At 45.5% G+C, this 14,823-nt stretch overlaps 1 protein-coding gene across 8 annotated transcripts in view; it reads right to left on the reverse strand.

Annotated features, from left to right (window-relative positions):
* MARCHF8 (membrane associated ring-CH-type finger 8) overlaps positions 1-14,823 on the reverse strand; it is a 135,816-nt gene that overhangs the window by 9,221 nt on the left and 111,772 nt on the right. For 4 of the 8 annotated variants that reach the window (XM_030334921.1, XM_030334923.1, XM_030334920.1 and 1 more), the window contains exons 3-5: positions 14,253-14,303; positions 14,111-14,161; positions 11,430-11,561 (exon numbers count right to left, since the gene is read on the reverse strand). In XM_030334921.1, the coding sequence (XP_030190781.1) occupies positions 11,430-11,561; positions 14,111-14,161; positions 14,253-14,303 (234 nt within the window). The remainder of the gene's footprint in view (positions 1-11,429; positions 11,562-14,110; positions 14,162-14,252; positions 14,304-14,823) is intronic. The other 4 variants (XM_030334926.1, XM_030334925.1, XM_030334927.1 and 1 more) reach the window with 2 other exon arrangements.

Raw genomic sequence — 14,823 nt, forward strand, 5'->3', positions numbered from 1 at the left:
GCAACGACACACCTCCAGTCAGTTTCAGAGGAAAGAGTAAAGGGGACAGTGAACACCATCCCCTTCTGAATGGCAATGGACGGAGAATCTAAGAACATCTGCCCTTCCTACTGTTCGGTGAATAACATCCATTAGGTCCCTATGAGTTGAGACCAAACAAATCAAACAGCACTCTTTCCCTTTATGTGGGTCAAAGTGTAGCCAAGAAATATTTAAGACTTCAGAGCAGTAATACCGATCTCCTGCAGATTCAGTGGTCCTTTATTTCCTGAGCATCTAAATTTAATTAGTTCATACATAAATCAAGAAACCAAGTACTAGACAGAGGGGCTCCTGGCTGGCTCAGCAGGTAGAGCATGTGACTCTTGATCTCAGGGTTGTGAGTTCAAGCCCCAGGCTGGGCATGAGGTGGGGGGAGGGGGGGAAGGGAGAAGGAAGGGAAGGAGGGAGGGAGGGAGGGAGGGAGGGAGGAACCAAGTACTAGATGGTATATGCAAATGCAAAAGAAATGTGAGGTGCCGACAATGCCAGTGCTCACCTTTCCCACCTGGCACTCTTTATTTAACCTGGTTCTGGGGATGAACCTAATCAAGGGTAGCAGGCTGTGAGTGCTCTCTACTACTCACTTCACACTGGGTCCATGAAACCTTGCTACCCTATCAGAGCTCTCTACACAAAAAAGAGACTAGCTAACCACAGAGCCACCAATCCATAGCTCAACCCAGGGCCCAGAAGGGGGCTGAGCACAGAAGGCTCCCAAGAGTCCTAGTCATGGGATTGGGAATTAAGAAAAATAAGAAAACTTAAATTTGAAAGAACATATAGCACAAAGTCATGGCATAGACCAGGAGTACTGAGGGGCTGTGAATAACCCAAAATGAGACAAGAGCTCTAGGAAGGTGAGAAAGCACCATAATAAGAAGAGAAGTGGAAGGAGAGGAACAAGAATATAAGGGTGTACCTGAGCTGAGGAAGCAGAGCCACTGCTAAAGGGTCCCCCAGCCTCCTACAACCTCTGTGTGGTCCTTGCCTTCTCTAGACTGCCAATTCCTGTGTTCCTACAGCCCTCAGAGCACCATACATATTCACATAAATGTGTTCCTCCCTCCTCAGACAGTCAGCCTGAGTGAGCATGTGCCCCACACAACACAACCCAAACAGCCACATGAAAACAGTACTATGAGTCCATTACCAAGAGCAAGCCCACATCACCTCCCTACCTTCCCCAGGCCCCCCACGTAGCCTTCAGTACTGCTCCTTGTTTTGAAGAGCCCCGCTTTGGCCCACAATTCCTCGGCTGAGGCTTAGCCTCCACTCTTGCTAAGTGCGATCTCCACGGGTGTGCTCTCATCCTGGCACTCAAGTTACAGAACCCCTGCCACGGGCCAGCCACCAAGACAGGCAGCACCACTGTCCAGAAGCTCTCCCCATCCGCCTTCTCCAGCAAATGCACCCACCCGAAGAGAGCCAGGACTGGCACTCTGATTGAGGGCTTCAATGGACCACTATTCCTGCTCCCGAGCAAGAGAATTAAATGTCACTTCAAATCCAGCTCAGCCTGAAACCTGGTCCAGGAAGTTACATGATATCATACAACATGTATATGCTAAAATCATGCAGTGTTACTCAACTAGCACATCTTCTGAGTCACCAAAGTATTCACATGTTCTAACTAAATGTGGAAAATATTCAGCGTCCTGGGAAGAGATGGGTCTCAGACAGGAAGCTGAAATCAAGGGAAAATGGCCTCTCATTCCTGCTCTGAATTCAAGTGATCCATGTCCAAAAGGGAAGTCTGGGTGGTGATTGCATCATTACACACCCGCAACGGGGGAGTGCTTGGAGGCAGGGGCGAAGAGCCTCAGAGGAGAACAAGGCCTGCACCAAGTAGGCAGCCAGACAGTCCGCACACACAACAGGACCTGGGATCACTTCCCCACGAATTTCGTGTCTCAGGTGGACTCCTGGGAACGCACACAGTCACGTCTGTACTTAGAGCAGAGCGTCACACCTATGAGATGGTGACAATGGTCCCAAGACCCTTGTCTGCTTATCTGGGAAACAGGAATAGGCTCAGCATCCTCTGTCTGGGCCCCTGTTCCCATTTCATTCTCTCCAATGCCACAAAAAATATCATGAGACACTTTTCAGCAAGCTGATAAATGTCCAAGCCTCAACAAGCCTCCCAAGTACAGAGAAAATTTTTCTCTTATTAGATCATGATTTTCAAGGAAATTTTAACTATCTACTTACTGCTGTTTTATATGAATACAAACCAACAAATGCCTTATGCCAGCTGAATGAGAAAACTAGCAAGATTCGTGGGGCCATGAGAGCTTCCATAAGAGGTTCCGGCTGTTATCAGCTGAAGAGGAGCACCTGTTGAAGCTCAGGACCAGTCCTCGTGTAAAACGATCACCAAAGCATAGCATCAACAACTTTACAGAGCTTAACTCGTAGCTGGTATCCAGCTGAATAAAACATCTATCAACCTACCAACGAGGATTTCAAAGGCTGGACTGATCGTCAACAGCAAGGACAAAAGGAAGCCTACAAATACAGTTCAAATACAGTGCCAGGGTCCAACCGGGGGAGTCAAGGTAAGTCAAGGGGCTGGCAGTCCCCTGGACAGCTCTTTCACTCTTCCCGAGGCAGCAGGCTGGTGGCATGGGGGAGGTTATGGGGCAACAGCACTCACCTTAAGGGAAAAGGAGAACACCCTTTCTCCTCCACAAGATCAGACCACACAGGACTGCTGTTGATGAAACTATGTGTAAATGTTCATAATGAGAAAATTACGTGTCAACAAAATGAAAGCCACGTGCTCCTGGAGCTCTCTGTCGGTCCTCAAACAAGAGACTTTGTGGTCATGGAAAGGAGTGTAAAACAGCTTCCTGCAGTGATGACCTGCCCCGGAGAACAGGCCCCTCGGCGAAGGGCCTCCTGCATCCGCCCTCAGAAGACAAGAGGAAGCATAAGAAGTGCCTGGTGCAGAGCCCCAGCTCCTACTTCCTGGACGTGAGGTGCCCAGGGTGCTACAAAATCACCATGTGTTCAGACACGTGCAAAGTGGTGTTGTGTGTGGGTTGCTCCACCGTCCTGTGCCAGCCCACAGAGGATCAGCAAGGCTCACAGAAGGACACTCCTTCAGACGGAAGCAGCACTGAAAGCACCCTGAATCAACATGAATGGGAAACTTTCCCAATAAAAAGATTTTGGAGAAAGAAAAGAAAAAAAAAGTGTAAAGCAATCTCACCACAAAAAAAATTTCATAAAAACCCCTCTTCTTAAGATGTCATAATCAACTACACAAAATAAACCTCTGGATTACATAGAGATTCCATTCCCAGTTGATTTTATTTCTTAGGAATGACAATTTTAGACAATTTGTTTTGCACTACTCAAGTCACTCAGTGGTTGCCCTTCCCTATCATATAACTCACTGTTTTAAATGATTTCATCAAGGCTGTCAGAAACAACCAAAAGAAAACTTCCCATGTAGCCTCGGTAGAAGCTGGCACTTCATTCTCCCTGTTTCTTTTTGCTAGAACTTACTGCCATTCAAAGGGCAGACTCAGCGAGTACACTTCTCAGTCCGTGGCAGGAACTTACCAATTTTACATCAGAGGGACTTTCCCTCTGCAAGACACCAGCCGTACCTTTCCCGGCTCTCCTGCTTCACTTCCTTCCCTCACTCCTTCCACTCGGTTGCTTCCCAACCCCCTTCTCTGCCACCTCCTCTTTCTTCTCTGCTGCAAACTTCCACTGGGCCTTCTTTTATCAGCAAAGCTTCTTTTAAACATCTGAGGTCTCAGGCTCCTAACAAAAGTAAATTCACTCTCTGATTTACATCAACAGGTACAGGGCCACAAGAAATGGTCTGGTTGGGTTCATTTGCTTTTTTTTTTTTTAAGTTTATTTATTTATGTTTTGAGAGAGTGGAAGAAGGGCAAAGGGAGAGGGGCAGAGAGAGGGAGAGAGAGACAGAGAGATGGAGAGAGAGAGGGAGACAGGGAGAGAATCCCGAGCGGGGGAGAGGGGTAGAGAGAATCTGCTGTCAGCACACAGCCCGACTCAGGACTCCATCCCACAAATCATGAAACCATGACCTGAGCCAAGATCAAGAGTCAGCCACTTAACTGACCGAGCCACCCAGGAGCCTCTAGGTTCATTTGATTTTAAGCCAGGAGCAATTTGAAGAAAGACTGGGTAAAGGAGGGTAAGAGACAAGTAAGGCCCCTATTTACAATTGACCTCAAACTTAACAGAAAAAATTGGGAAAGTACAGACGGCTCTTAAAACATAAAAAGATGCTTACCTTACCCTCTCTTACAGTGAGAAATACAAATTAAAACTATAACAAAATGTACTATCAACAACAAAAGTCTGTTTTTTAAGTCACAGAATACCTGTGTTGGCAAAAGTGCAGGAGAACAGCCATGCTTATACACCGCCGGTGGGAAAGCAAATGGCTAAACTTCACAAGATAGCAATGTGGCAATTAGATTCTAAATTACAAATGCACGTTCACTTGGGCCCAGCAATTCTCCTTTCAGGAATCCATCCTCACACATATATACAGAGAGGTTTGCTCAGCATTGTTTGTGGGAACAGTCGCCTGCCATAACCTCAGTGCCCCTGGGCTTGGAGCGGAGTCCATACTGGGCACAAGGAGGGAATGGGCAGAGGGGAGGGCCATGCTCTGTGTGTGGGCCTGTGCAGACTATTTATCAGGGGAAGGGTGCACACTTCAAGGCTCCTAACAGTGGTTTGCTCTGACATGTGGAAGGAGACCAGGGACCCTGGGCAGGAGAAACAAGTACTTCAATGGAGACCCTTCCCAACCATGACACCACTTTTACCATCAGTAGGTATTTCCTAACTACAAATTGATTTTTTAAAAATAACATGTGATTAAAAGTTTAAGAAGTAAAATAAAACTACAGAAGCACAACCAACTGTATCGATTTCCAACTCTGGGAAAACCAGTAAAGAAACTGGTCTAGTGAGTCATAATCTACATTTTTAAAAAACGAAATAAAATAGAAGATGTCAGAATGCATCTGACATCACAAGGATGAAGTCTTTTGGAGGAAATTTTTCTTTCAGTTGTGTTTGTGAGTGAACTGAGTTTCAATGTAAAAACTATTTCTTACCAAGGATCATGGTCAAAATAATTTGAAGTCATTACTGTATTTCCACAAAGAAAATACAAAATATCAAAACAAGTTAGAGAAGAAGATGGCTAATCAAGAGAGCAATTTATACCATCAGCACAGAGATTTCAGAGGTGAGGGCTCTGACAGCACCCAAGAGAGAGGGGCTTTCCTTTACAAGGACAGCATTTGCCAGCTGTGTTAGGTTTCTATTGCTGTGTAACAAATTGCCACAAATTTAGCGGCTTAAAACCACACGAATTTATAATCTGGCATACAGTGTGACGGGCTCCTCTGCTCAGGGCCTCCCACCTTTCTGGAGGCCCTGGGGAAGAATACACTTCACATTCATTCATTGTGGGCAAGATCCAGTTCCCTGCAGGCTGTCCCAAGTTGGGGGCCACCTGCACGCCCCATCGATCCCTCCCATGTTCACGTCCATTCTTACTTCTAATCTCTCGTGTCCTCTTCTGCCACCAGCCAGAGAAAGTACTCTGCTTTTAAGAGCTCACATGATTCCACTCATACAATATAACATCGTGGGAATGACGTCTCATGATTCACGGGTTCTGGACATTAGGATGGGGCATTTTAGAAATCGTGCTTACCAGACCAGCTTACGTTCACTTATTGCTCGGTACGTTACTAAAGGCTACTGCCCATCCTCACTCCCTCTCAAACCACGAGATAATAATCTGTCCCTTACTGCCACCTCAGCAGGCCTGACTTCACATAATAAAGCCAAATAGAGTCTCACTTGGTGTTTGTACTCTGCAGTACAGGCTGCAACTGCATTTCAGTAAACTTTCTGCTCAGCACAGAAGTTGCTCTGTGAAAACAAATGCTTCCTTATAATAGACTCTGATTTCTATAAATAAATACCCAGTTGTATTCAACTGCAAAAATGAGCTACCATTGAAGGAGAGGCCAGTTCTGTGGCTGCTCTGATAAATACATGTTGACTCTTGATGAAGGGCTGTGCCAAGAACAAGCTTTCACAATGGCAATTAATTAAAACTGACCACTAAGAAAGTAAATATAGAATATATACAATATAGGATTCATGGAGGAGAGTGTGCACTAAAAACTACTGAATTCTAAAATGAGTTCCATTATAAACGACTCTCAGCATTGCCTAGCAAGTAACACTAACACTGAATTCTTTTCTTCGGTGGCCTTTTAGAGAGAGTTAGAACTACGTGAATACTAGTACGTCCCCAGCACAATGAGGGGCATATATCACAGTACCGTTAGAGGCAAAGCAACAGCTGAAGGAACCTTCTCATGGCTCATCTCCTAAAGTAGGCTTCCAGCTACTGTTGGGAACCTTACAAATATAGCTTGCTTTCAATAAACTACGCTGATGGCAATGATTTCTGAGCAAAGATGGTTTCACATTCCCAGAACGTACAAGTATAACCATATAAAGATCCAAAATCATGGTACTGGGTCACCCAGCACTCCACCCTCCCCCCTTGCCCTTCCTGGGGCCGCTCCAACACCTCACGCTGCGTGACTGGCCCCTCCACAGGTTGCTCCTCAAAAAGTGGTTTTTACTGTACTTGTTACCCTGGTTCAATTCTGTCATAGCAGTTATCAAGGTTCATAAAAAGATGTTTCTGTAATAATATGCTAACTCAGAAGCTGCTGCTGTTTAGCCTAGTGTAGTGCCTGGCACACAGTAGGTGTTCGCGTACAGCTGAATGAATAAAACAAGTACACTCTGGAGTGACTGCCTATTCGTAGGTGTAAAACAGGTTCTCAAACTTGTTGGTCTTAGGACCCCTTTATGCTCTAAAAAATTACTGAGGTCCCCAAAGAGCTTGTGTTTATGTGGGTGACATCAATCAATCTTTACTATACTTGAAGACCTTAAACCACAAGGCCACCAGCACATATTCCACTAGTGTCTGAGAGAAGATGCCATCTCTCGTGCTGGAAGCTCCACTGTGCATTCATGAGAGAGTAAGAGTGAAAAGGCAAATAAATAACCTGCTGGTGTTATTCGACACTGGTTTTAACCCTGCCTTTTCCCCCCACAAGAAGACTCGGAACCAAATTTTGAAAAGAAACCACTGGAGACCAAGCTGTAGCCCAAAACTAAACTGTAATCAGTCAGAAGAAAACAATAAATGCAAATATGGTCTCTGCAAAAGGGGAGCCAATAGCAAAACACTGCCCATGACGCTCCATCAGGATCCCAAGTGAGGCTACACTGTGTTGATGATGCCACTCAACTCCTCCAAGTCATTCCCCTGCTCCTGCCACAGGAAAGTAAGTATCTTGTCTTTGGGATGTTTTCTTCAGAATAAATTAGGAAAGGCATATTTTGCCTTGTACTTAACCTGTAAGTCTGAGCAACCTAAGTCTGTCTCCAATCAACTTTGCACTCAGAAGCACAGAGAAGCAGACACTGGTCTTGACAACCATAGCACAGTGTGTGGCCTCCCTCCTAGGGCTGTATTTACATCTACACACGACATCCTCCTATAACTCATTCCTATCTGATGGCAGTCAAAACTAGAAAATACTCGAGAGATCTAGGAGAGTCAATGCTTAAACTCACTGAGATTTGCTTGCCAAAAAAACAGAACAGCAATAATTTTAAGGGCTTGTTACACATGTCCAGTCTGATTTCTACCCAGGAACATTTGATCAACCAGAGCCACATAATGCTCATGGTATCTGAATAAAATTATGCAGAGCTCTAAAATATTCTACTAGGTACCAGCCTTCAGCAATGTCAGCCTAGTAAGACTAGCTGCCTGGCTGCAGAGAGGACAATACCCATGCTCCAGGCTTCATGATACAGATCTAGCTTACCACTGCCATCTTCCTGTAAGTGCTACCAATCATGAACTTGCTTAAGAAATTGTGTCACCTGGACCAAGTCCTATTCCCAGGGTCAAATGAGAATGCTTCTCTCATTGTAAATTAATGCCATATCTGGGTGTTATGAGAGGCCTGAGCAGAGGCTCTAGAAAGTCCAGCCCTTAGGATGAGCCTGACCTAAGCAAATTCCTGGTATCTAAAAAAAAACTCCAGTGGCGCCTGGGTGTAGCTCAGTTGGGTAGGCATCTGCCTCTTGATTTCAGCTCAGGTCATGATCTCACAGATGGTGGGATGCAGCCTCACATCAGGCTCCGTACCAACAGTAAGAAGGCGACCTAGGATTCTCTCTCTCCCTCTCTGACGCTCCCCTGCGCATGCTTGTACTCTGTCTCTTTCTCTTTCTCTCTAAAATAAACATTAAAAAAAAAAATTCTGGTGGTACTGAGTTCAAGCATCCCACAGGGAATTCCAACCTTCTTCTAAAAGATTTTAGGGCAACATACAGTGGTCCTCAGTGTTGGCCCCCAGCCAACATGGCCCCACAGTTTACAGGCACCCTGCAATTGGGCAACTATAACAGTCATCACTCCCAGTATATATGCCTAATGTCCCGGATTTCCCAAGGAGGGGACAACCAGTTTTCAACAGTTTAATCCTATCCTGGCTGGCTCCTTTTCACTGTTTATGTTCTGCCTTATGTGCCTCCTCCTGAGCTACACCTCTCCCAAGCAGCCCTTCTAAACTTTGGTTCTTTGTTATTCCCTATCTCAGCCCCTTGTCTTTTACCTTCACAATAATTCGCTTCATCTGCCAGGTACTTTATGGAGGTCTGCTTATTCCTCTCTTCTCTGTTTGGTTCAGCATTCAGAGCACAACATCAGGCATAGAGTTAAGTGTGGGACAAGTGTGAACTCATGTAATCCTCACATATGCTGCACTGGGCCCCCTTGTCTACGTTACAGATGAGGACACCTCATGCCAAGGATACACTATGCCGAGTGAGGAGACAGCCTTTAGGCAGGGGGCAATTGTGGTACAATTCCCCTGAACAGGGAAGCGTATCACTTCACCCTGATGTGCCACAAGCAATCACCACTCCGAGGCTGTATTCTGTACCTCGCCGCATTCCCTTCACCAGCCCGAGCTCCAAATTACCCTGGGAGTGAGGGCCATCTGACAGCCAGGTGCTGCACATCACATTCCTGCAGCACAGACACCCCCCTCCACCCTCCCTTCTCCCTCACCACATGGCCTCCCAAATCCCCTTGTCTGTCACAGTGCTAATTCACAAAGGGCAGAATCAGAAGTGGTGGGTGACAGGGGCGCCTGGGTGGCGCAGTCAGTTAAGCGTCCGACTTCAGCCAGGTCACAGTCTCGCGGTCCGTGAGTTCGAGCCCCGCATCAGGCTCTGGGCTGATGGCTCAGAGCCTGGAGCCTGCTTCCGATTCTGTGTCTCCCTCTCTCTCTGCCCCTCCCCCGTTCATGCTCTGTCTCTCTCTGTCCCAAAAATAAATAAACGTTGAAAAAAAAAAAAAATTTAAAAAAAGAAGTGGTGGGTGACAGAATAAGAGTTTAGTTGACATACTGAAGAACATATTTTTCATAGCTACGTTTTAATTTCACATCAGAAAACTAGCAAATCAAAAACGTGATTTCAGATACCATACAGTGATACAAAACGTAATTAAATACAGCAAGCCCGTTTAAAGAAAATGATTACGCAAACAGCACAGGTAGTGCACAGGGTGAGGGTGGGGTGTAGATGGCTCATGCCTGGGGAACCCTGCTGGCCCACACCCTAGGACCGCTCAGCAGGACAAAGGTCAGGGTGAGGCTGCATGGAGAGCTGCATTCAAGTGCCCCTCTTTCCACAAGCATGCCTTCGGGGTCTCACCCTACCTCAGCTTCTCTAGGCACTCGGTCAACACAACAGGTCTTTTACTAGGGGGCAATTCTACTACTTCTTTAAAAAAAAAATAATGATTTGCTACACATTGCTACAATATCATTATAAACTATGATAAGTGCTTTAAATGAATGAGTTTGCAAGTGGCCAGGACCAGATCACCTTAGATATGGCACATCAAAGTAGAGGGTTTGAATCTTATTCTAAATGCAGTAAGAAGCCACTGAAGCCTTAACAAGAGAAGCATTAGGATTCTATTTACCTAGTTGCTGGGTGGTGGCTGATTTGGGAGGCTGCAAGAATTCAGGCAGATTCTTAGAAAGCTACTGCAGTAATCCAGGAGGCTTGGGCCCAGGACACGGCTGTGACGATGGAGAGAACGATGGGCTAGACATAATGTCTAGCACAATGCTATGCAAACATTTGCTCAACAAACATGTACTAAGCAACTCCAGGGCTCTGAAGTTTTACGGGCAAACAAGATATAACCCTAGCCTCATGGAACTTACTTACTTGTGGGGCAAAGGGGCAACAGTAAAAAAACAAACAAACAAACAAACAAAAAACACCAATAAAAACTCAGGCAGTGAGTGACAGGTGCTCTGTTGAAAACAGGGAAAAGTGACTAGGGGACCGCTTAGGGGGTCAGGATGGGCCACTAGGATGAGATAACAAACTTCATGAAAACTTGCACTTAGAATCAATAAATGATACCCACTTAACGTCATTACCATTGATACAAAACCAAGTACTGGGTAAAGACTCTGTGATCGAAACTGCTTAAATGTCTCAATATTCTTCCTTAATTAACTCTCTAAGAGGATCACACTTGGATGCCCATTTTAAAAACAGATGAGCCACCTAGCTGCCTCTCACACATCCCATCTAACCTTCCTGTTTCCTGTAAGGGGAGTTAGGTTTCTGAGGCTTCAAGAAAACATGGGGTGCCTCCAACAAACACTGAAACACGCCCTGTAACAAATCACTCTGTAACAAAATCTACCTAGCTGGGATACAAAGAGACAGACAGAAGGTTTATTTTTACCTGCTCTCAATTTCTAACTTCAAGTAACTTCAGTTACCTGTAAGCGGTAAACTGCATGAGCATAATGTGCTCTGCAGGTGACTGACGACCCTTAGCACAAACCAGTGCTGAACCCAGCTGGAGGTTGAGTCAACAGAAAAAGTCTCCTGAGAGACACAAGGGAGATTCCAGGCAGCATAAAACATGTCTGTGTTCTAACCCTTGTTTGTATCTTCTATGTCAAGGGTACTAAGTATCTGCTTGAGTATGTCTGCTACACTGAAGATGGAATTTTATGCGCCATGGCCTAAAGGGGCCTCGAACAACAGGCTCATTTTATAAATACTGCAAGAAAGAAATGCAGTCTCAAAAACAAAGTTATCTTTCAGAGCAGTCCTGCCCTCCTTCCCCCAGCACCATGTATCTGGTTCATGCCTAACAACTCTACATCACACAACTTTCTTATTACAGAGGGTACATTTTGCAACAAAATTTCAGGCTGATGGCTCACCGGGAAGCAATGTGTGCACACACCTCTCCAGCGATTTTCCTGGAGGAACCAGGATTTCCAGCGTGCAGGAACCTCTACTTTGAAAATGGAAGAGGCCCACAACTTCTTGGCCCTCCTCTGTGGCAGAAAACTCTGCTCCAGGAAACCAATTTGACAATAAATTTCATATATTGAAAAAAAACAAAAACAAAAACAAAAACAAAAACAAAACTCTGCTCCACACTTTAACTCTGTTTTTTTTTAATTCTGGACATGATCCCTGGGTTGTGGAATCAAGTCCCATGTCAGGCTATGCACTGAGCGTGAAGCCTGCTTAAGATTATTCTCTCTCTCTCACTCTCTCTCTCTCTGCCCCTCCCCTACTCTCCTACAGGGTGGGACTTTATTTGAAGTCCGGGTGGCTTCATCGGTTAAGCATCCGACTTCGGCTCAGGTCATGATCCCGCAGTTCATGAGTTCAAGCGCCGCATCTGGCTCTGTGCTGACAGCTTGGAGCCTGGAGCCCGCTTCAGATTCGGTGTCTCCCTTTCTCTCTGCCCCTCCCCTGCTTGCACTCTCTCAAAAATAAATAAACGTTAAAAAAAAAAAAGTGGTAAGGCAAAACTTGCCATCTCACTCAGACAGTAATGATCTATCACTGTACAGTTCTATTAACTCCCACATTCCTAGCTGAACAAACAGCAGAAGAAAAGAAATGGAGGTTGGAACAAGAAGGATTCACTGAAAGGTATCCATGTGAGGTGGATGAAGCCTGTGGCTTTTGAATGACTGTTCTGAGGGGAAGGTCAGGTCAGGAATGCACCAAGGAGTACTCTAAACGGCCTTCGATATCACATAGAGCATATGGACTTTACTTTTTTTTTAATTTTTTTTTAACGTTTTATTTATTTTTGAGACAGACGGAGACACAGCATGAACAGGGGAGGGGCAGAGAGAGAGGGAGACACAGAATCTGAAACAGGCTCCAGGCTCTGAGCTGTCAGCACAGACCCCAATGCGGGGCTCGAACTCACGGACCGTGAGATCATGACCTGAGCCGAAGTCGGACGCTTAACCAACCAAGCCACCCAGGCGCCCCTACTTTTTATGCATCATGAAGTGGATGAATGATATATGGTGAGGTCAGAAATATGCCTAAGAACAGACTAATTGTCTCAAAGGATTTGCTAGATTCTACTTTTACTTTTAAAAAGGGGGTGATACAAGTGAGAATAGGTATATAGTTTGTAAATTAAAATGGTATATAATGTGTTCATTTCTGACTACTTGGGAGGCTGGAGACAGCAGAAGAGGATCTGTCGCATCGTTCAGATCTTCCTGTGACGATCTGTGCCAGTGTCTGGTCAGCTGACACAGACATGGGGAGAAGGCCCATCTCTTCAAGGTGCCTACAAGGACATACTGCATGGACAACAGGTTGGCCAGAGCCCAGGATGGGCCAAGATGAGCAGGGCATGCAAACAAGGTTGCTGAGTTCGAGACACTGTCCGCTGGCTCCTGGGTCACCCCACAGCAGCTGACATGCTCCTGACAGGCTAGTCAAGTGACTACACCACAGGTGTGCCAGGTGCTGTAGGATGGCCAATTCACCCTGTCAGCCCTCATTTTCCTAGCCACTTTCCAACTTGAGGTGGCTCTGGATCCGGTTCTGGGCAGTGAAATGTAAGCACACGTCAGGCAGCTGGCTAGGGCTTCTGGGAAAGCACTTCCTGCTGAAAAGGGTCACTCTCAGCTGACAGACCCCTCCATCCTTCATCATTTTTCTCATTCCTGCCAAGGCCACAGCCGTGGTACCTGGAGGTCCAACTCCCATCTTGAGGCCATGAGGTAATAGAAAGCATAAGGATGACGACAATGTGCCAAGAAGGTGGCACGGAGAGGACAGAAAATTCCTGAATCACTGATATTTTTGAACAACTACATCAGCCTTGGACCACCTATCTCCAGACACAATTAGAACCACATAAATCCATAATTATTTAAGTCACCAGAGTTGGCTATTTGGTTTTTTTTTTGTTTTTTTTTTTTAAATTTTTTTTCAACGTTTTTATTTATTTTTGGGACAGAGAGAGACAGAGCATGAACGGGGGAGGGGCAGAGAGAGAGGGAGACACAGAATCGGAAACAGGCTCCAGGCTCTGAGCCATCAGCCCAGAGCCTGACGCGGGGCTCGAACTCCCGGACCGCGAGATAGTGACCTGGCTGAAGTCGGATGCTTAACTGACTGCGCCACCCAGGCGCCCCGGAGTTGGCTATTTGTTAAGATCAAATGTGCTCCTAATTGAGGGGACAGATTTTCTGGTGACTCTCTGAGATTTTTTTTTTTTTTTACCTGAGAGTAAATGATTTCTCCTGGGAGAAATAGTTTTTTCTCCTATTAGTCACTAACCGTAACACACATTCAGAATCGCCTCACTAGAAAAACATAACTTCCGGGGCGCCTGGGTGGCGCAGTCGGTTAAGCGTCCGACTTCAGCCAGGTCACGATCTCGCGGTCCATGAGTTCGAGCCCCGCGTCAGGCTCTGGGCTGATGGCTCAGAGCCTGGAGCCTGTTTCCGATTCTGTGTCTCCCTCTCTCTCTGCCCCTCCCCCATTCATGCTCTGTCTCTCTCTGTCCCAAAAATAAATAAACATTGAAAAAAAAAAAAAAAGAAAAAAGAAAAACATAACTTCCACACACCTTGTTGTATGGTCCTAGAGCAGACTGAGAACTGTGTAAATAACTCTGCATCTTGAAAAGAAAGGAGTATAATCACATTTAAGCTAAGAGAAACCAAACCAAAACCCCAAATCATGAAAATAACATACTTCTGGCACTCTACCTTAGAAATGTTACTTGAATGACTCATGGAATGTCCCAAAGTCTTCTCATTCTGCAAGAAAACCAAACAGGTGTTAAGTATCAAGAAAATGAAATAGGTGATTAAAATGTGCACAGACCATTAATCATAATAATCCTGGCAATCATTCCCTCAACTAGAATTTGCTGAGCGTAAAGTACTATGTGCCAGCAAAAATGAATAAAACAATAGTCCCTGCCCTAAAGGAACTTAAGTTACCAAGAACAGGAATTTGGAATTAACAAAAAATAAGAGGGCTACAAGTGTCTTAAGGCACATTCGAATGGAGGTTCAGAGGTGAGAAATAGCATGTTCAGTTTACTGTGATGTGGTCCATGCTATGAGGAGCCACTGTAGGATGAGGAAGAAGAAAGCAGGACAGCTGACACCACCCAGGTTGTCTGGCTGTCAAGTGTTGAGTACTCAAAAGGGACATCCCACCACTCACATCTGTTCCCTCAAGCCTGTTTCTCCTCCTGGGTTAGAGAAATCTGAGAGTCATGCTAGCCTCCTGCATCTTTAGTCACAAAGTCTTATAACAAATTCTTCCTCT

Source organism: Lynx canadensis, chromosome D2, assembly GCF_007474595.2.
Source record: "Lynx canadensis isolate LIC74 chromosome D2, mLynCan4.pri.v2, whole genome shotgun sequence".
Taxonomy (NCBI): domain Eukaryota; kingdom Metazoa; phylum Chordata; class Mammalia; order Carnivora; family Felidae; genus Lynx; species Lynx canadensis.